This window comes from Triturus cristatus, chromosome 3_2 (genome assembly GCF_964204655.1).
Source record: "Triturus cristatus chromosome 3_2, aTriCri1.1, whole genome shotgun sequence".
In the NCBI taxonomy this organism is placed as follows: Eukaryota; Metazoa; Chordata; class Amphibia; order Caudata; family Salamandridae; genus Triturus; species Triturus cristatus.
This window is the reverse complement of record NC_140584.1, coordinates 410,754,351-410,776,865: the sequence shown is the minus strand read 5'-3', so window position 1 is coordinate 410,776,865 and position 22,515 is coordinate 410,754,351. Positions and strand designations below refer to the sequence as shown.

General features: G+C 47.6%; 1 protein-coding gene across 3 annotated transcripts in view; it reads left to right on the top strand.

Annotated features, from left to right (window-relative positions):
• The window catches only part of AGO4 (argonaute RISC component 4), a 588,224-nt gene that overhangs the window by 514,948 nt on the left and 50,761 nt on the right, over positions 1-22,515 (top strand). For all 3 annotated transcript variants that reach the window (XM_085647981.1, XM_085647979.1, XM_085647980.1), the window contains exons 16-17: positions 6,485-6,586; positions 7,277-7,476. In XM_085647981.1, coding sequence (XP_085504107.1) covers positions 6,485-6,586; positions 7,277-7,476 — 302 coding nt within the window. The remainder of the gene's footprint in view (positions 1-6,484; positions 6,587-7,276; positions 7,477-22,515) is intronic.

Genomic DNA, 22,515 nt, shown 5'->3' with positions numbered 1-22,515 from the left:
GAAGTATTTAAGGTTTATGGTGGACGGACAACACTACCAGTTTACAGTCCTTCCATTCGGGGTAACAACCGCACCCAGAGTATTCACAAAATGCCTGGCAGTAGTAGCAGCACATCTCAGAAGGCAAAAAATTCATGTCTTCCCGTATCTGGACGACCTCTTATCACAAAATTCCAAATCCAACACTCTCTTCCAGCAAGTGTTCATGCAACTCATAGGCATGATGGTGTCCTGCATCTTCATTGTGCCTTATGCAAGACTTCAAATGTGTCCCTTGCAAGAATGTCTAGAAAGTCAGTGGAACCAGGCTCGCGGACAACTTACAGATCTGGTGTTGGTGGACAGCCGCACACATCGCTCTCTGGAGAAGTTTGTTATGTTCCACCATTTCAAAGGGCGGCCGTTCCTAGAGCCTCTTCCACACATAGTGCTGACAACGGACGCATCGCTCACAGGATGGGGAGCCCATCTCCTCTGCCACACCACTCAGGGCAAATGGACCACTCAACAGAAAGTGCTCCATATCAATTACCTAGAACTACTAGCAGTGTTCCTAGCACTAAACCCATTCCAACTACATCTCCAGAACAAAACTGTCCTCATCCGGACAGACAACATGACAGCCATGTATTACATACAGAAACAAGGAGGCACATATTCTCTACAGCTTGCACAGAACATTTGGAGGTGGGCCATTCCCCAGAAAATACACCTACTTGCAGAACACCTTCCAGGGGTTCACAATCAAATTGCCGACCTGTTAAGTCGACAAACTCAACAGATCCACGAATGGGAACTACATCCCCAAGTCCTACTGCCCTTTTTCCAACAATGGGGCCAACCAGACCTAGATCTGTTCGCCACACACAAACGCAAAATGCCCAACCTTCGCCGCTAGGTTTCCCCACCCGGAGTCAAAGGGCAATGCGATATGTATGAACTGGTCAGGCAGATTTGCGTACGCTTTTCCGCCTCTCCCACTCATTCCATTAGTTGTACGCAAGCTCGGGCAACACTCTCAATCTGATCCTAGTAGCTCCCACATGGGCATTCCAGCCATGGTTCCCAACACTACTGGAACTCTCGCTAGCTCCACACCAAAAACTGCACATCTCCCCGTCCTTATTAACCCAGAACCATGGAGAACTCAGACACCCAGATCCAGCTCAATTAACCTGGCGATCTGGCTCCTGAAGTCCTAGAGTTCGGTTACCTCAACCTGCCACCAGACTGCATGAATATTATTAGAGAGGCCAGAAGACGTACCACTAGAGCCTGCTACGCTGCAAAATTGCAAAGATTTGCCATTTACTGCACTAACCATCATATAAACCCACTGGATGCATCCATCCCGGACATCATTTGCTACTTACTGCACTTGCAAAGATGTAATTTGGCATACTCAAAGGTAGAGAAAATGTGTTGTCCCTTGGCACAAATAAGAAGTGTGACCATTAAGTTCAGTTCTCTTACACCCTGATTTCTGGATACAATACCCGAACACAATTCGTTGGAAGAGGTTCGCCTAATGATATAGAATTATAGAAAAGGCTTAGGATGAATTATTGCTAAAAGAACTCTGTGAGAACGGATGTGTTAATCACAAAATATACTGTCTTTTTTGTGTCTTTGTAATGTGCCTGTTGCAGTATTAGGTGTCCAACCTGAGGAGGGTATTGTGTATTGTATATGAAGTGTGTTCTGTATGTTTTGTGCTTCATGATATTAGACAGTTATGTTTATTTTAAATTGTAATAATGTGTTTTTAATCAAATTAATGTAACATTTTTATATACGGAATATAGTTTGTTCTGATGTTTTCAAGTTGAGGTCTATGTCCTAACAAATGGGCTCAGAAATCAGGGTGTAAAAGAACTGAACTTAATTGTCAAACTTATTATTTGTGCCAAGGGACAACACATTTTCTCTACCTTTTAGTAGTACCCTAATCCCCTGGTTGTAAAGTGGTCTCTCTTTATCGAACATTTGGCATACTCATCCATACGTCTCCACCTAGCAGCATTAGCAGCCTACTTACAAAATAGACAACACTTGTCACTCTTTAGAGTACCTGCGATCAAAGCCTTCATGGAAGGACTAAAAAGGATTATTCCTCCCACATTACCACCCTCTCCAGTGTGGAATCTAAACCTTGTTCTTACAAGGCTCATGGGACCCCCATTTGAACCTCTGCATAAATGCGAGCTACAGTTCCTTACATGGAAAGTGGCTTTCCTTATCGCTATCACATCCCTCAGAAGGGTAAGTGCGATCCAGGCTTTAACCATACAAGAACCATTCTTACAATTACACCGTAACAAAGTGGTTCTTAGAAAAAATCCAAAATTCCTTCCAAAAGTCATATCTCCGTTCCATCTTAACCAATCAGTAGAGTTACCAGTGTTCTTCCCAAATCCAGACTCGGTAGCTGAAAGAGCTCTTCATACCTTAGACATTAAAAGAGCCCTTCTCTACTCCATTGACAGAACCAAATCATTCCGCAAAACAATTGTTTGTTGCTTTCTCTCCACCACATAAAGGCAACCCCATTTCCAAATCTGGGATAGCTAGGTGGATAGTTAAATGTGTCCAAATATGCTACCACAAGGCTAAACACACACTAACGGTTCCCCCTAGAGCGCATTCCACACGCAAAATAGGGCTTCCATGGCATTCTTAGGAAACATTCCCTTAGAAGATATTTGTAAGGCAGCCACATGGTCTACAACACACACCTTCACTAAACACTATTGTGTTGATGTGCATGCAAAGCAACAAGCTTCTGTGGGTCAGGCTGTCCTTAAAACTTTATTTCAAACTGCTGCAACCGATACAGGTGACCACTGCTAGGGGAGATACAGCTATATAGTCTATCTTAAGTGTGTGATCTGCAGCTCATATGCCTCGAACGTAATATGCTACTTACCAGTATACATCTGTTCTTGGCATGTAGAGCTGCAGAGCCACACACGCCCACCCACCTCCCCGGGACCTGTATCTGTTCCAGCATTGTCTTACTTAGATATCACACATGGACATCTCTCTTTTCTACAAACTCAATTTCCCATCATGGCGAAAAACAATCAAACGATGGAGTTGATGCCCATGCGCACTGTCGTCCAAGGGAGGAGTCACCTATCTTGTGACCAAAGACTTCTTCCGAAGACGACAACCTGCAAGCATCTGAGCCCAACACCAGATGGCGATCTACTATCCTAAGTGTGTGGCTCTTCAGCTCTACATGCCAAGAACAGATGCATACTGGTAAGTAGCATATTCCTTTTGCTATAACAATGCTATCTACTTAAAGTGATTGATAAAAATAAGGCACCCATGTGTGTGATACACCAGTCACAATAGAACAGTCAATGGTAATTTTGGAAACCGGCTATCCAATCCCCCACCTCTAGTGGCCTGGGGCAATTTGGTTACTGTTAAACAAATGCATTCAGCCTGTTGTAGTTCTGAGACTTCCTTCTTTTTCAAACTTGAATGTCTACAACTTAAATTCAATATCTTCTGGCCATTTTTAGGTCTCTCCTGGTGAACACAGCGCGAAGCGCTGTGGCCAGCGAGATCTATTGTTGCTGACTTGCCTCGGAAGTGGGACAGGAGATGGGCACGCGCAAGGCTTTTGGAGGATTTGAGCCGGTGTACGCGCACGTGAACATGCACGTGCACACACGCAATGTTCACATCTCCTGTCCCGCTTCCGACGACATGCCAGCCCCGTTGGAGGCTCCGTGTGGGCTATTGTTGGCGTAAAGTGTAATTCTGAGCAACAATAGCCCACACGGAGCACCCCCCAGCCCTTCTTTACTCACCGGGCTGCTCTTCTGCAGGGGGGCTCCTCCTCGCGGCTGCAGCACTTCTCTTGCAGGGCTTCCCTTCACTACTTGGAGCCCCGCGCTGTCGTGGTCATCCTCGGCCGCTGCACACTTCACCCGGGCCCCCGCCTGGGACCCGGGGCTTCTCTCCACTCCGGCCGCCACCGCGGGGCTCTCTCTCCAGCATGGGAGCCCCGCGTTAGCACGGCACGCCGGTTTGTTTTTGCTGGAGCAGGCCCCGCCCACGTCCCGGGCAAGGGCGCCTGACTTCCGGCTTGAAGACTAGTTTTTTAATTGTATCTGTCTCCCCCTTTTTTTTTTTTTTTTTTTTTTTTTTTATGTCTCTCCCCCGATCGCTGTTTATTTTTTAATAATTAACTAATGAAGCCCATGCCGAGGCTCGAACCCTGTTCTTTAGCTCCTAAGTCAGCAGCGTGTACAGCCTGCCATCCGTTTGGGTCAGGTTACAAATGCTTTCACTTTCGGGGCTTCACTGTGGCGTTTTGTTTGTATAGCGGCCCATTTAATGGTTCTGTGACTTTGGTGTTTTTTTATTCGAGTGTGCGAAATTGAATAGTTAACGTGTTCTCTTGGTGCTGTGGAGGGTAATTTGCAAGAAGTGGGATGCGCTGTGATATTCGGAGACCATTTGCCTTTTCTTCGTGACGGTTAAGTTTGGCTTCCTAATGTGTTATATATTGGTATTGTGAGGATTGGTGTGCGTGAGGAGTGTGAGGTGTTGCTGAGAAGCATCGCTTTCTCAACAATGCGACTTTCATGCGGGTGCAGAAACTAGTGCAATCAAAGTTCATTTTGAGAGAACCAGAACAGTTTCTTAGAATTTAACTTGTTGACTGGTTGGTTGAATTTTAATCCTAGCCTCCCGACTGGACGACATTGTTTGTGATCGTGGGCAAATGACTTGCTCTGTGACTAAGTTCCAATATATGATGACGATGGAGCGCTTACAATGGGGCTAAAGGAACGCTGGGATTAATCTCTCTTTGAATGAGTAGATTTAAAGTTCGAGTGTATACTTTTACGTATTTGTTTACCTTGAAACTTTCTTAGGAAACAAGCCTGCAAAACTGTCATTGGCGGTTTCCTTGTCGGAGTCGTCGTCCTCATTGAAGCAATCACTGCACATGCTCTGCGTGACAAGATGTGCTGGGGAGGATTAGTTTTTATTGTGTAGTCTTTCCTCCATTGATTTACTCATTTTGTCTGCACCCCTCCAGGGGACGACGCGCTCAATGAGGAAACGTAATGACTGGCTGAAACTAAGCAAGGTGTGCCAGAGTTACATCTATCCGTTTAAATAAGACTCACATCTGCCATAACCAATCTGTGGGATGAACAAAAGCCTGGGAAAAGCAATATTTAGCATGCGCGCTCACAATTGGTAATCGCTGGTTTATTCACATGCAAAGGATGTGATTGCTCCACAGAGGTGTGAAAGAAAATTAGCGCTTGGCACAATGAAACTACACGAATGTAGCGACAATTTCAGATGTTTCCCACCCATCTCTCCCCCGCCTCTTACTTTTCTCACTGATTCCGCCCTTCTACATCCACCCCTTACCGTTCCCTCTCTCTTCTCTGTGTAAGGTTTTATGATTGTTCTTCCGCTCTTACATCTACATGTCCCATTCATGTACTGCCATTCACCTCTCATTTCTTTCTCCAGCTTCCTAACTTATTTTTGCTGGTCTGTCCCTTTTACATCCATTTGTCCTCTTTGACCCCCGCGCCTCTTACATTGTCCCGCTGTTTCTGCCGCTCTTATATCCACATCACAAAAGTCTGATGCCGCAGGGACGCACACATATACCGCAGCAACTCAAATGGACTTGGGAACCTGCATATCCAAGCAATACCTAGTCCCCGTCAGAATTTTTAATGAGCAACACCATTATGCTTACTGATCTGTGAAAGTTAAGTGCATTAACGCATTTAATAACATGAAGCCTACATGAGTCTTCTAAACCTGAACAACAAATACATAACCTACATGGACCACCATGATGCGTCCATAGATTGTTTTTGCATTGCAATAATAAATATATAAAGTATGACAACACAACGTGACACCAAAATATATATCAGTAGCTTTGGGAGCAGCTTCACCCCGACTATGCTTTTTACAAGTATCCCCGGCCTCCAGCATGTAACTCTACCTTTCTCTAACTGTCTTTTCAATCTCTATCTCATTCTCTTTCTCTCTCTCTTCACTCTACCTCACACTTGTATACGCAGATAACTCTAACTATCTCTATGTAGCAACTCGCTCTCCCTTTCTATCATTTTCGCACTTGCTCTCACATAAGTAAAATACATTTCCATTACAACGCCAATAACTCTAACTCTAAAAAAATGCGAGACCTATTGCATTGCAAATGCTTGTTCCTCTGGTCACCATGACTTCTGAGCATCCAGACGCCCAAAGAGCTGCAGAGCAATTCATATGTGATATGCAAATGTTCATGCACAATAAGATTTCTGGGTGTGTTGCCAGACTCTCACACATATTGTTGGATGCCTTTCGGTAGCTAGTATTTTTGCTGTACTTGCTTGGCAGCAGCTTCTCGGCGGGCAGATATTGAAGTGTGGCCTCTTGCGATTTAATAATTTGATTTTTCACTCAATTGTTTTTGCAGGTTGGCAAGAGTGGTAATGTACCCGCAGGAACGACAGTGGACAGCACAATCACACACCCATCAGAGTTCGACTTTTACCTCTGTAGCCACGCGGGGATTCAGGTATCATTCGGACCTCTTTTGAGTTTCACTGAATTTGCACGATGTGTGAGACAAAACGTTTTGCTTGCAATGCACACCTCTTTAGTGTGCTTTTCAAAAATATATATATAGGGGCGATTTGTATATTACAAGAAAAGCGTACTTGCAGTACTTGAACTAAGTTTAAAATCTTCCGAACATGTCTAGCTTAGTTTTTCTCCCTGTGCCATGATTACAATTATTGGATGCCACCTGGGTCACCCCTCAAATTATTAGATGCCCCATGGTCCACATCTGCCATGAGTTCCTTTGAACCAGACAACTTTATTGTTTTACATCTAACTTTAGGGCACTTCCTACTTTACTATTCCACATGGTCTATAAAGTTAGGCCGAAGGGTTACCAAACCTTGTCAATAGTTAGACGTTTAATGCGTGCAGCATGATGGACAGCGCGTTTTAACTTGAAGTATTCATTGTAAGCAGAAGCAGTTTTGAATTTAGACTCCTTTATCAGGTGAGAGCAAATGGTAATCTTACGGTAGCTTTAGTTTTCAAAGCAATTTGCAAATTTCTATTGATTCGCTCCATGAATCTGTTTGGTAAAGGCAGCAACTGATGCAACTGATTTTGTGAACTGAATGCAGTGCTTCATGTTTTTTTTTTTTTTTTTTTTTTTTTTTTTTTTTTTACTCTTTCCCCCCCTTTACAGGGAACAAGTCGCCCCTCTCATTACCAAGTATTGTGGGACGACAACTGTTTCACTGCAGACGAGCTTCAATTGCTTACTTATCAGCTATGCCACACTTATGTGCGGTGCACTCGATCAGTCTCCATTCCAGCTCCAGCATACTATGCGAGGTTGGTGGCATTCAGAGCGAGGTATCACCTGGTAGACAAGGATCATGACAGGTGAGCTTTGTTGAACTTTGCCCTCATTTTGCAAGATTAAAGGTGTATATTGGAGTTTAACACGGCAACTGCAGGGAGATGTGGTTATGGGTAATGACAGATTTGTTCACATAAGAGGATTCTGACTGTGGATCGTTTCCCACAGTTGAATATCGGTCTGATAGAACTCGTGCTTTTCTGCAGACACTTTGCAGAACTCATTGTAGTGGCATGGTTTGCAAACCATGTTTCATGGTGGGAAAATTTGAAGCATGCAGAAGGTTTGCTTTTTTTCTTCCAAAGCCCACCCAGTGCTGTATGCAGGGTTTCTATATTGTTTGTCACAGGGCTGTCAATTGTCCAATCCTAGTGTTTCTGCAACCAAGTGGTTATCAGTTGTTCGGCCTTTGTCTATAGTTTTGGTTCTACTAAACTGAATCAAGACCATTATCTTAAGCCCCATACTATACATTCTGTGGAATCCCAAAGCATGTGAATCTTGCTCAGTGACTCCCCTTCCAGCAGCCCCTAGCCTGGCTTCTTCCCCTTAATGTCCAATGAAACCCCACAATAAAAAAAAAAACAAGGTATCTGGTGTGCTGGAGCCACCCATGATGCTAAATAGTTACGCTAGGCAGTCTACCACCTCCCACCCCCCAAAAAATACAACTGACATCCTATACTCACTATTTTGAAACGTAGGCCATACCTGGTGCCATGCCATTTGTGGTCCCTAAAACAAAATCTTGTACCTGGTGATCCACAAACCCTATGAACAGTCTTGGTATTTGGCATTCTTCCACTCCCACCACCTTCCAAAGACCTCTACCTAGCATACTGCCAGCCAACACGACACCCAACCAGATATACAGCAACCCCCACCAGACCTGACTAAGTCATGTGCAGCGCCCAATACCTTAAAACGTGCCTGGTGCTGTCACACCTGAACAGATCTGTACCAGGTGTCCTTCAATTTTGCAAAACAGAACCCATACTGTAGCAAGGTGGAAAAAGAATGTGGTATAGCTGGGGAGCCTTACCATGCAATATTAACACCGTACCCAAAAATGGACCTCAGATTCACACTAGCAATCCTTAGCTCAGTCCTGGTAGAGTGGCAAAGAGCAGTCAGGCTTACTTGGAGGAACATGTGTTAAGCATTTCAGAGTACCAACATGGATGATAAGTAATTGACACAACTTGAAAGAAACCTGACACCAATCTAGAAAAACTGAGCTTATTTTTATATAAATGTAGACATCAAAATGAAATCAATACAAGGCGAATAACTGGAGTTAACTTTAAAGTGTTCAGAAAAGAAGTACTTTGCAGAGCTGTCAAACTTTCCCATTGTGGTCAATGGGGAAAATCTCCGGTAGCACTCACTTGCGGTTGAGTTCAACGGAACCCACTTGGAGTTAAGGTCCACAGACCAAGCTTCGACAGTTAAAACAATTTTACTATGTCCAGGAAGTCTGGATGCAGAGGTGACTTGGCTGTCCCTTGTTCTGAACGGGGGGTCGTGGGAGCTGTGAAAAATACACTTGTCACTCGGTCACTTGCAGGCTGAGTTCAGAGGAGCCCCTTGGAGGGGACCCAGGACCAGGGACCACCAGGCTGAACAGCTCTACCTTGCTTGGGAGTCTCGGGTCCTGAGGTGAACCTGGCGATATGGGGTGCTGAAGGGAGCTGCAGTGCTGATCTGGCGTGTCAACACAGATGGGTTTGGAATGCACATACTCAACTGCTCCACCGAAGTAGGTCGAAGGAGCAAACTATTACCTCCTCTTGAAGTGTAAAGTGGTCAGCAAGATCAACAACAAACCATGGCCACGGCAAATGCAGCTATGAAGCAAATATTATTCCAGAAGGACTAGGAACGCTGTAGAGTGATAAGACTCTGAAGTTCTGGACTACGCTTCCCACAAGGCACCTGGCCAGTTTTGGGTGAGACCAGATGGAGCCTGGTGGACAGTCCTTGGAATTGCAGTTTGTGCCAGCTGAATGCAGGTGGCTGGTACCTCTAGTCCTAGGGAGTCCTGATTGGGTCTTTTGGTTGCAGAGGGGTTCACCTTTCTTTTGAAACCAGTCTCTGGTCCTGGAAATGTCTTAGTCCGGCGGGTGCAGGGGGGCTGCCACCGGTGCTGACTTCATGCCTTTTCTTTGTGGCGTCCTGCCTTGGGCAGACAGGTCTTTTCTTGGTCCTTCAAAGCAGATCTTGAGTTCTCGAGTCAGGGGCACCCATTAAATCCTAGATTTAGGTGGTGGGAGGGCTAGTAGCAAATGGGCTACTGTAGGAGGCTGGCTCTAATGTATACTATACCAAAATGAAGTATAGTGTGAACAGTCCAGTGGAACCCCAAAGGTAGGCAGAGGTAAAAGTAGATGGCACCTTACTCTCCATTTGTGGTAGTGTGCGAGCAGTAAGGCTTTATCAGAGGGTATATTGTTAAGCATTTGTTGTACACACTCTGGCAGCAAATTGTCACACACTCAGACTGAACTCAGACCAATATGTTTGTATAAAAAATATTATTTAGTTATTTTAGTGCTATAACCAAGCCAAGCCTGGTCCATCGAAGTGAAATGAATGCTTTGCATAATCTTATGCAATGTTTTACAATTTAATGCACGTTCAAATGCAGTTGATTGAATTACAGGGAAGTCCTGTTTCGAAATTACTTTTCAGTTACTTTTCAGATTACGATGTACATTACCTTTTGGATTACTTTTCAGATTCAATTTGCTCATCAGTGTGATATGCCTACATATCACACAAACGTCTTCTAGACAAAAGGTAAGTAATTCACTTTTAGTACATAGGCAGTTTTTCAATTTTCTATACAAACCAACTACACACATTAATTTTCAAGAAAAAGTAAATCTATTCCTTTGGAGAAAAATGAAGTTAATGGTTTGCAGGTAAATACTGATTTGTGGGATTTGGTATTCTGGGGTTAGAACCAGGGTTCCCACAGGGTCAATGATGCACTTTTGAAACACCCTCAGCGGCACTAGGGCGGCCTGGTGCAGAGTGCTGAGGCCCAACGTTATCCAATTGGGGATAGGGGGCCTCCGGCTGGTGGCTGCTCACGAGTAGGCCACAAGGTTGTGAGAGCAAAGCTCCTGGTGTTAAGCTCAGGACAAAAGGGGGATCAGAGCTAGCACCCAAAGTACACCTGCAGCGGTGCAGGGGCAGCTGGGTGCAGGGTGCTGTTTTGGTGTCGGGTGCCGTGTTTTCAATAGGGCTTCTCTGGTTGCAACAAAGACTGTAGGCTCAGGGATGAAGATATTTTGGAGGTGATGTGAGTGCCATCTTTCTTGCATGGTATGCCCCCACTTTTTGCTGCATTGCTGAATGTACTTTGAGTATGCCCTGGACTCCTGCCAATCAGGTGCTCAGGGCCTATGTTCCTTGTCTAAAAACCTCCAACCCAAATTGGCAAACCCTGGCCACATGTCAGCCCCTAGTAAATGGTACCCAGGGCCTTGTGACCAGGGAAGGCCTCTAGGGGCTGCAGCACTCATTGTGCCACCCTTAGAGGCCCTACACCCACCCCCCGCAGGCTGAGTGTCTTGATACAAGACAAAACAGAGTCGACATTGCACCCATCCCTGGGTACCATGCCCACCACCTACACTGCCCTGGCATACATCAGCCACCCCTCTAGCTGGGTGCCCTATGCCAGTGGCATGAGCCCTGTGCCCCTACAGTACCCAGGTCCATTCCTGGGCACTGTAAGTGCAGTGCTGCCATTTAAGAGTACATGGTGCTGAGAGCTCGTCAAACACGAACTCCACGGCACCATAATGGGACCACTGAAGACTGAGAAGTTTGGTATCAAACTTCTCAGCACCTTAAACCCGCACTGATGCCAGTGTGGGATTTAATGTGCCAAGCACCACAGATTGTAACCTAACCTACAATCCATGTCTGGTCTGAGAGGCTGCCTAGGCTGCCGCACAGCAGACATGTTGCTGGACCCCTGGGTAGGAGAGCCCCTGCTCCCCTGGGCCTGCACCAATGCACATCCTGGGCGAGGTGCTAGGTCACCTCCCCTAGGATTGACAGGGGGAAGCTTCAAAGGCATGCCGCCTCTGAGCTTCCCCAGGCCACTTGCAACCCCCACTCTGGCGGGAAGCCTGGCCAGAAACCCCAAATGAGGACAGGGATGTGCCAGCCTGCCAACCCCACCCCTCAGGTGGGGGAGGCGAGGTGAAGCACATCTCCGGGCGCTCGCCATCTTGAAGATGGGAGGCCCTACCCTATCAGGATTAGGCTACTGCCCCCCTCCCACAGGAGAGTGGCAGGGTAGGGGGTGTACCCACCCCAGGACAGGGACCCATTGGTCCCTGCCCTTTACCTACCTGTAACGCCCCTAAATCTAGTATTTAGGGGCACCCTGAACCTTCCTTCCCCAGATTCAAAACTACAAAGAAGACCTGCCCTGCAGCTGCCAAGAAGAGGAAGACACCAACTGCTTTGGCCCCAGCCCTACCGGCCTGTCGACCCTCGAACCTGCTCCAACCCGGCATCTCTTGTGGCCAGCAACCTCACAAACCCCGGAGGACCTGGCTACCTTTTGACTCTAAGCCCCCTGGGACTCCCATGAGTAGAGGCTCTACTCAAAAACTACTTCTAATCCCTGGCAGCAGCCCGGAACCGCGAACCCAGCACACACTGCACTCGCCAAGCCTGGCCTGTACCGGAGTGAACAAAGACCACGAGGATGACCCAACGGCGACAGTGACCCTGAGTCCGGCACCCCCCTAAATCTAGTATTTAGGGGCACCCTGAACCTTCCTTTCCCAGATTCCAGACTCCAAAATCCGAAGAAGAGCTAGAAGAAAGACTACATGCCCTGCAGCTGCTAAGAAGAGGAAGACCAACTGCTTTGGCTCCAGCCCTACCGGTCTGTCGACCCTCGAACCTGCTCCTGCTCTAACCCGGCATCTCTTGTGGTCAGCAACCTCACAAACCCCGGAGGACCTGGCTACTTTTTGACTCTAAGCCCCTTGGGACTCCCATGAGTAGAGGCTCTACTCAAAATCTACTTCTAATCCCTGGCAGCAGCCCGGAACCGCGAACCCAGCGCACTCTGCACCAGCTTGGCCTGTGCCGGAGTGAACAAAGACAACAAGGGCGACCCCCACGGCGACTGTGACCCCAAGTCCGGCACCCAAAGACCTCCCTCAACACTCCTGAAGAAGCCTGCAGCCTCAGAACCAGGTGCCCCCCCAACCGCAATCAACAGAGGGTAAGATTTCCCAACACCAAAAGGCACTCTGGCGTCCCGCGGCCCCCTGTGCCCAATCCCGGGGTACCTCCCTATCCTCCAACTACCCAACTTACCTCTCGAAGTGGTGGTGGCGGCAACTGAAGAATCTTCGTACCCGAGCTTGCAGTCTTTTTCTAAACCGGAGTTTCCCATTGAAATCAATTGAGCGCCCGAAGGCTCAAAAGCACCCTGCACCCGAGTGGGCCTGGAAGTGTAACCTCTACACCTATCTACTTCCGTACTTGCCCTGAGTAAGTGACCAGGAGCCCAGCTCCCACAGCCGCGTGGCCTGCTAGTCAGCAGCCACCAACCAAGGCCCCCCTACCTCTCATAGGATAACATTGGGCCTAACTCTCTCTGCACCCGGCCGCCCTTGTGCCGCTGAGGGTGAACCAACTGTACCTACCTGACCCTGGGAGACCCCTGAGTCTATGCCCAGAACCTTAACTCTGCCAGTCGAGTACTTGCCTTTAAACCGATAACTCAATTGTCTCCATAGGGTAACATTGACTGGCTTTTCCTGAAATTTCTTCTAAGTGTGGACTTTTCAAAACTTAAAATATTCACCAAAAATCAGCAGAGTAACAAACGAAAATACTCACCTGCTCTTAGGTGAGCTCCCAGTGCTGGATCTTGGTGCCCAGCACTGTCTCTGAGAAATACTTACAACTGTACTTACCAGTAACCCAATTTTCTCCCATAGCAAACTATTGACTGTTTTTCTGTGAAATTTCTTCTAAGTGTCAATTTCTGCAAATGTTAAATATTCTTTAAAAATCGTATGTCTGAAAACATAATTACTTACCTGTTTTGGATAAAGGTCCCAGTACTGAGTCTAGGCACCCAGTACTGGATTACAAAAGTAACGAGAGTACTATACCTGCAACTTGAATTTTCTGCCATAGAAAATATTTCATAGAAAACAGTCCATGATTCCCTAAGTGTCAACTTTTAAAATAGCTAAATATTGTCTAAAAATCATCACATGATTCCAAGTACTGACCCAGGACTGAATCTAGGATCTAGTCCTGGAATTCCAAAAGTAATCCTAAAAATAATCTATGGCAAATAACTTGAAACTTCCATTGAACTCGATGCATTATTGTGTTTAGAATTGTGTTGCCTATTGCAACCACTTGTAACTTTCTACAAAAGTCAATTGCATATTGCAAAAGTATTTATATAAAGCATCTCATTCTGAGAAAGTATATTTTAATACCTATTGTTAGTTCTAAAATAAAACGAGCATATATTTTTTTTATATATAAACCATTGGCCTAGAGTTCAGTTATTGAGTGTGTGAGACCATTTGCTGGCTGAGTGTGTACAACAAATGCTTTACACTGTCCTCTGATACTGCCTTACTGCTCGACCAAGCTACCACTTTAGAGAGTAAGGTTATATCTAACTTTAGCGTCTGCCAAACCTCTGGGGACTGTGGACTCTGTACACCCTGTACCTATTTGGGAACAGTATATACAGAGCCACTTTCTAACAGGGGGCATCTCGAAGATGCCCTCAGTGTGTCTTTTTCATTACACCCATGTAGGAAAGTGGGTTTCTGTTGAAGTAACCCCCCGCCCCCACACACACACACTTTTTGCCAGACTACTGATGCACTTTTTCTTGGTGTGCCCTGGGTCCCTGCCAGTCAGGTTCCCAGGGCCTGTGGTCTTTCCCCAAAACTAGCCTAATTGACATCTCTGGCCACAGGTCAGCCCCTGGTAAATGGTACCACAGGTACCCAGGGCACTGTGACCAGGGAAGACCTCTAAGGGCTGCAGCACTCATTGTGCCACCTTTAGAGGCCCAGTACCTTTACACACACATACTGCCTTTGCAGGCTGCGTGTTTTGGTGCTGAACAAAGTAGAATTGACATAGCACACATCCCTGTGTGCCATGCCTACAACCCACTGCCCTGGCTTATATCAGTCACCCCTCTATCTGGGTGCCCTATGCCAGTGGTGAGGGTACAGGTGCATGAGCCCTGTACCCCTAGTGTCTAATCCCATTCTTAGGCATTGTAAGTGCAGTGCTGCCATTAAGAGTATATGCTGCTGGGAGCTTGTCATTGCGAACTCCACCGCACCATAATGGCTACAGTGAAAACTGAGAAGTTTGTGTGCATGTTTCATTAATTCCCACACTGGCATCAGTGTGGGTTTAATGGGCTGAGAAGTTTGATACCAGAGGTCATCTCAGAGATGCCCCCTGAAAAACGCCCAGCCTCTGGTGGGTTTCCTGACTGGTACACACCAGCCTGCCACCACGAGACATGTTTTTGGACCCTTTGGGTGGCAGACTACGCTCCATGAGCCCAGAAACGTAGCCTTTCCTGGGCGGAGGTGTTCACACCTCCCCCAGGCCAGGAAGAGCCATCTGTGGCAGGGGAGCTTCAAAGGCCTGGCAGCCTTTGTAATGCGACCCCAGCCTCTCCTGCTAGCAGGAGCAGGCCCCCTTCCTGTCTTCCCCTCCCTTTCGGCAGGAAGACTGGTGGGAAAAATTAGCCAGCTGAGGTGTGCCCACCTCTGCCAACTCCACCCCTAAGGTTGGGGAGGCGAGGTGAAGGTCTCTCTCTCCAGTGCTTGCCATCTTGAAGATGGCAGGCACTCCCCAATCGGGACTAGAGATTGTGCTCAATCCCCCATGTGGGGAGAGCACACTAAGGGTGTAGTCTCCTTAAGGTCAGTAGCCCATTGGCTACTGACCTCAAGACCCCTAAAACGCCCCCTAAATACAGTGTTTAGAGGGCAGCCCTGAACCAAGAAGGCAGATTCCTGCAACCTATGAAAAAGGATGAAAGATGCCGCCCAGCAGAGGAGACTGCAGAGAACTGACTTGGCCCCAGCCCGTCTGCAGTTTCCAGAGATCCTGTGTGAGAAAGTGCCATCTTTCTTGCATGGTATGCCCCCACTTTTTGCTGAATTGCTGATGTACTTTGGCTGGAGTCCAGGGCACACTCAGTCAATCAGGTTCCCAGGGCCTGTGTTCCTTCCCTAAAACTGCATTTAAGCCTAAACCCAATTGGCATTTCTGGCCACATGGCAGCCCCTGGTAAATGGTACCCAGGGCCCTGTGACCAGAGAAGGCCCGTAAGGGCTGCAGCACTTATTGTGCCACCCTTAGAGGCCCTGTAGCCTGACGCACACACCACCCTTGCAGGCTGAGTGTCTTGGTGCAAAACAATCGACATGGCACACATCCCTGTGTGCCATGCCCACGAACACTGCCCTCGCATACCTCAGTCACCCCTCTAGCTGGGTGCCCTATGCCAGTGGTGTGGGTACAGGTGCATGAGCCCTGTACCCCTACAGTACCCAGGTCCATTCCTGGGCACTGTAAGTGAAGTGCTGCTATTAAGAGTATATGGTGCTGGGAAATAGTCATCACTAACTCCACAGCACCATGATGGCTGCACTGAAGACTGAGAAGTTTGGTTTCCAACTTCTCAGCACATTAAACCCACACTGATGCCAGTGTGGGATTTAATGTAAAGTGCACCACAGAGGGCAACTTAGAGTTGTCCCCTGAAACTGGCCAACAACCGTGTCCTAACTGAGAGGCTGCATAGGCTGCCACCCAGCAGTAATGTTGGTATACCCCTGGTTAGAGAGCCATCCGCTCTCGTGGGTCTGCAACAATGCACATCCTGGGCGAGGTGCTAGGCCTCCTCCCCCAGGATGGGCAGGGGAAGCTTCAAAGGCATGCTTCTCCAGGCCACATGCTGTACTCAGCAACTGGCTCCCACCGGTTCTGACCCCCATTCTGGCGGGAAAACCCAAGTGAGGAAAGGGGGTGTGCCAGCCTCTGCCAACCCCACCCCTCAGGTGGGGGAGGCTAGGTGAAGCACAACTCCGGGCTCTCGCCATCTTGTGGATGGGGAGCCCTACCCAATCAGGACTAGGCTCCTGCCCCCCTCCCACTGGAGAGTGGCAGGATAGGGGGTGTACCCACCCCAGGGAAGGGACCTGAAACAAGAAAGACCTGCTGTGAAGCTGGTAACATGAGGACGACTGACTTGGCCCCAACCCTACAGGCCTGTCAACCCTCGAACCTGCTCCTGCTAAAACACGGCGTCTCCAGTAGTCCGCAACCTCAAAAACCCCGGAGGACCTGACTGCCTTGCTCCTCTAAAAGACTGGGACTCCCACGAGCAGTGGTTCTGCTCAAACAAGCAACAACTCCTGGTGCCGAGCCTGAAACCGCGAATCCAGCACACACTGCAGACCACGAGGGCGTCCCCCCGGCAACAGTGACCAAGAATCCAGCACCCAAGGACCCTCCTTGATGCTCCGGACGCCTGCAGCCTCAACTCCGGAGACCCCCCCAACCGCGACCAGCAGAGGGTAAGATTTCCTGACTCCAAAATGTACCCCTGCACCTGGTGACCTGCGGTCCCCTGTGCCCAACTCCTGGGTGCCTACCTAACCTACAGCTCCCCAACTTAACTCTCTTGAAGTGGTGGTCGCACCTGAAGAATCTCCGTCCCCGAGCTTGTAGCCTTGGTTCATCTTGCTGCTTTCCCTTTGAAATACATTGAGCGCCCGACTGCTCAAAAGCACCCTGCACCCAGCCGCCTGAGTGCCCCTAGAAGTGCAGCATCTGTCCTATCCTACTTCCCCACTTGCCCTGTGTAAGTGACTAGGAGCCCAGCTCCCACAGCCGCGTGGCCTGCCTGCAAGCAGCCACCAACCCAAGGCGCCCTGCCCGCCATAGGCTAACATTGGGCCTACTCTCTCTGCACCTGGCTGCCGCTGAGGGTGTAACATGTAGCTACCTGACCCTGGGCGACCCCGGAGTCTATCCCCAGAACCTTAACTTTGCCAGTCGAGTACTTACCTGAAAGCCGATAACTCACTTTTTCTCTATAGGGTAACATTGACTGGTTTTTACTTGGAATTTCTTAAGTGTCGAGTTTTGAAACTTTGAAATATTTACTAAAAGTCACCCGATCAACGAAAATGAAATTACTCGCCTGTTATCAGGAGAGATCCCAGTGCTGGATGTTTGTGCCCAGCACTGACCCAACAAAGCAATTACAACTGTGATTTAGAGAACCAAACCTTCCTCCATAGGATAACATTGCCTTGTTTTTGCCAGAAATTATTGTCGATTTTTTAAACCTACAAATGTTCCTTAAAAATCGCCTGTGTAACAAACTATTTATTTCAACTGTTTACAGGAGATGCACCAGGGCTGAATCCAGGATACAGCCCTCTGTAAGAAAAACCTCAAGGTTATAATTGTGTTTAACGTGTTTCCTATTGCAACAACAAACTATTGCATTAAGTCTATTGCTTATTGAAAGTATTTAACTAAAGCATCTCATTCTGAGAAAGTGTTTTGATACCCAATTGTGGTTCTAAAACAAAACGATATATTTTTATATACAAAACAATTGGCTTAGAGTTCAGTTCTTATGTGCGAGACCATTTGCAGACTGTGTACAATAAATGCTTTACACTGTCCTCTGATACTGCCTTACTGCTCGACCAAGCTACTACTTTAGAGAGTAAGGTTATATCTAACTTTAGCCTCTGCCAAACCTCTGGGGACTGTGGACTCTGTGCACACTGAAACTTACTTTGGAGCAGTATATACAGAGCCACTTTCTTACATCCTGCGCCACAAATAGTCTTGTCCTGCAGCTAGCGACCTCAGAACACTTGGGAGGACTGACTGCCTTCAACAAAGACTGGATCTCCTGTGAACAGCAGCCCTGTTCAAAAGAAACTCTGAAAACAGACTGAGCCTGCTGAGGACAAAGAAACCAGACGCCTGGAACTACCACTGCGCTTGTCCCCTATGGCCCGAGTTAGAGTGGCCCACCGGTCCCAGCAAGGTCCCCCAGCACTCTAGAGTCCGAGTCCACCGTGGGTTGACCCCTCCAGGACTCCCAGACATCGCCTACAGCCTCTGGACGGAGACGACCCCTCCCCCCCTCTGTGGCCTGGTAAGGTGAAATCCGACCTCAAGACACCCCTGCATCCAGGCACCCTGGAGAAAAGAACGAGCGGTGCACCCAAGTCTCCGAGCCCTCCAACTTACCTGCCAGCTGTTGGTTCCTCCCGGAAGTCTTCCTGGAACGAGCCTGCAGCTGAAAACCAAAAACGAAAATCCCCATTGAAAACAGGGCACCCGATGCCAAAACAGCACTCTGCACCCGGCCGCCCCAGTTCCGCGGAGGTTGCACTTTTTGTGCCTACTTGGTTCCCCATTTGCCCTGACCTAAACCCTAGGAGCTTTGTTTCCATAGCTGTGTGGCCTGCTAACCAGCAGCCACCAACCGGAGGCTCCCTATCCCCCATTGGATAACATTGTGTAGGAAAGTGGCTCTGTATATACTGTTCCCAAATAGGTACAGTGTGTACAGAGTCCACAGTCCCCAGAGGTTTGGCAGAGGCTAAAGTTAGATATAACCTTACTCTCTAAAGTGGTAGCTTGGTCAAGCAGTAAGGCAGTATCCGAGGACATTGTAAAGCATTTCTTGTACACACTCAGTCAGCAAATGGTCTCACACACTCAACTGAACTCTAGGCCAATGGTTTTTGTATACAAATGGTTTTTTTTTAGAACCAACAATAGGTATCAAAATATACTTTCTCAGATTGAGAGGCTTTGGATAAATACTTTTCAGTAGGCCATAGACTTTGGATGCAATAGATACAGTTGTTGCAATAGGCAACACAATTTCAAACACAATTATACTTTGAGCTCAATGGGAATTTCTAGTAAAATGCAATAGATTACTTTTTGGATTACTTTTCTTACCACAAGACTGGATGCTAGATTTAGTCCTGGGACAGTTCCTGTAAACAGTTGAGTAAAAGCATTTTGGGTACAGTAGCGATTTTTAAGGAATATTATTGTTTTTAAAAGTTGACACTTAAAAACTTTTTCAGCAAAAATCACAAATGTTATCCTATGGGAGGAAATTCACATAGCAGGTAAGTGGGGTTATAGTTACTTTTTCTTACTCCATGTTGGATCCTGGATCCAGCACTGGGACATCTCCTGTAAACAGTTGAAAAAATGTTTTTGTTATACAGGCAATTTTCAACGAATATCTGTGTTTGCAAAATCGACACTTAGAAACTTTTTTTCAGCAAAAATCAGGCAATGTTATCATATGGAAGGAAATTCAAGTTACTGGTAAAGTATGTTCTCGTTACTTTTGTAATCCAGTGCTGGGCTCCTAGGTTCAGGACTGGGACATCTATCTAAAACAGGTAAGTAATTAAGTTTTCACAGTTGGTGCGATTTTTAAAGAATATTTGTAGTTTGCAAAAATCGACACTTGGAAGAAATTTCACAGAAAAAGTCAATGGTTTCCTATGGAAGAAAATTGGGTTAGCGGTAAGTATGGGTGTAATTACTTTTCAGGGTCAGTGCTGGGCACCAAGATCCAGCATTGGGATCTCTCCTGATAGCAGGTGAGTATTTTCGTTTTCGTTACTCTGATTTTAGGTGAATATTTTAAAGTTTAGAAACTCCACATTTAGAAGAATTTCCAAGTGAAGCCTTATAATGTTACCCTATGGAAGAAAAGTTATCACGTTTTGGGTAAGTACTCGACTGGCAGAGTTAAGGTTCTGGGCATAGACTTGTGGGGGGGGTCTCCCAGGGTCAGTTCAGTACAGTTGTTAAACCCTCAGCGGCACAAGGGCAGCCGGGTGCCTACAGTGAGTTAGGCCCAATATTATCCTATGGGAGGCAGGGGGCCCTTGGTTGGTGGTTTCTGGCTAGCAGGCCACGCGGCTGTGGGAGCTGGGCTCCTGGTCACTTGCTCAGGGCAAATGGGGAAGTAGAGTAGAGATTGCACTGCCAGGGGCACTCTGGCAGCAGGGTGCTTTTGAGCCGTCGGGTGCTCAATGGATTGCAATGGAGAAGCTCAAACGAAAATACTGCAAGCTCGGGGACGAAGATTCTTCAGGTGTGACCACCACTTCGAGAGGTAAGTTGGGTAGTTGGAGGATAGGTAGACACCCAGGAGTTGGGCACAGGGGGCCGCAGGGCGCTGGGTGCAGGGGTGCCTTTTGGTGTCGGGAAATCTTACCCTCAGCTGGTCCCTGGTTCTGAGGCTGCAGGCGTCTGGAGCGTCTAGGTGGGTCCTTGTGTGCTGGTTTCGGGGTCAGTCGCCGGGGGGACGTCTTCGGGGTCTTTGTTGTCTGCAGCACAATCCATGCTTGGCGGGTGCAGTGTGTGCTGGGTTAGCGGTTCCTGGCTGATGCCAGGGGTCAGTTACTGGATTTGAGCAGTACCTTGCTCATGGGAGTCCCAGTTGCTTAGTCAAAAGGTAGCCAGGTCCTCCGGCGTTTGTGGTTGCTGGCCACTGGAGATGCCGAGTTTAGCAGGAGCAGGTTCAAGGGTCGACAGGCTGGTATGGCTGGGGCTAAAGCAGGTGGTGTCTTCCTCTTGTGAGCAGCTGCACAGCAGGTGGTCTTGTCTTTTGATCTTCTTTGCTGTTTCGGAATCTGGATCTAAGGAAGGTTCAGGGTGCCCCTAAAAACTGACCTTAGGGGCGTTACAGGTAGGTAAAGGGCAGGGACCAATGGGTCCCTGCCCTGGGGTGGGTACACCCCCCCTATCCTGCCACTCTCCTGTGTAAGGGGGGCAGTAGCCTAGTGTTGATTGGGCAGGGCTTCCCATCTGCAAGATGGCGAGAGCCCGGAGATGTGCTTCACCTCGCCTCCCACCTGAGGGGTGAGGTTGGCAGTCTGGCACACCCCCTTTCCTTCCTTGGGGTTCCCGGACAGTTTTCCTGCCAGTGGGGGTGAGAACCAGTAGGGGCCAGTTCTCCAGTATTAGGGTGTCTTTCATAGATTCACATGCTTGAATATTCCCCGTCGTCGGAGTGGGAGTCCCACGGTAAATAAAATAGCAATATATATAGCAAAATATATACATAAATAATCACATAATTAGCGTTATACAGGTGTAAAAACACCCCTAGTGTACCTATATGAGAAACTCCATAGGAATACAATGGAGAGAGACAAAAGACTTTTGTAGTCTATCTCTGTCATTATGTAAGTCCGAACTCCAGCCAATCAGGCGTCAGCCCCTCTCTAGAACCTTCTCCTCAGAGCCTCTCACCTCAGATTTTCTACCGCACGTCGTGTGACAGGGAGTCTCCCTGAGCTCTGCTCAGTTTTTGTCAGTCAGGATGTCTTCTAGTAAGAAATCTTTGTTTAGACCATGTTCTTCGTGTGGAAAACTGCGTTTATTTTCTGAGGACCCACACAGTAAGTGTATTTACTGTTTATACCCAGACCATGAAGTGGCAAAATGTAAATTTTGTAGAACCTTTTCTACAAAAATTTTAAAGGACAGAGAAGGCCGCCTGTTATTATGGCTACAGAGACTGAAGGATAAGGATAACCCACTCTCTGATGTTGAAAGTCTTCTTTCTGGACGTTCTCAACCAGCCTCTAAGCGCAGTAGTGTGCAGGAGTTACCATCTCCTTTCCTCAAGAAAAAGAAACTATCTTTGACTCTGACAGCTGCCACTTCTGCTGTCTCACCTACTGCTTTGTCGCCTAAGGGACACTGTTCTCAGGCTGCTGAGGCGTCTACTTCCCATTCCTCAGGGAAAAGATTGTCCGCCTCGTCGACGATACTCCCGACGACGAGATCTGCTGTTTCTAGCTCGTCGACGGTGACTCTGACTACGACATCAGCTGCTTCGTCGACGACTAGCGTTCTGTCGACGTTATCCTCGTCGACGATTACCATCAGTACCTCGAGGGCGGTGACTTCTATTTTGCCCATTACTTCAT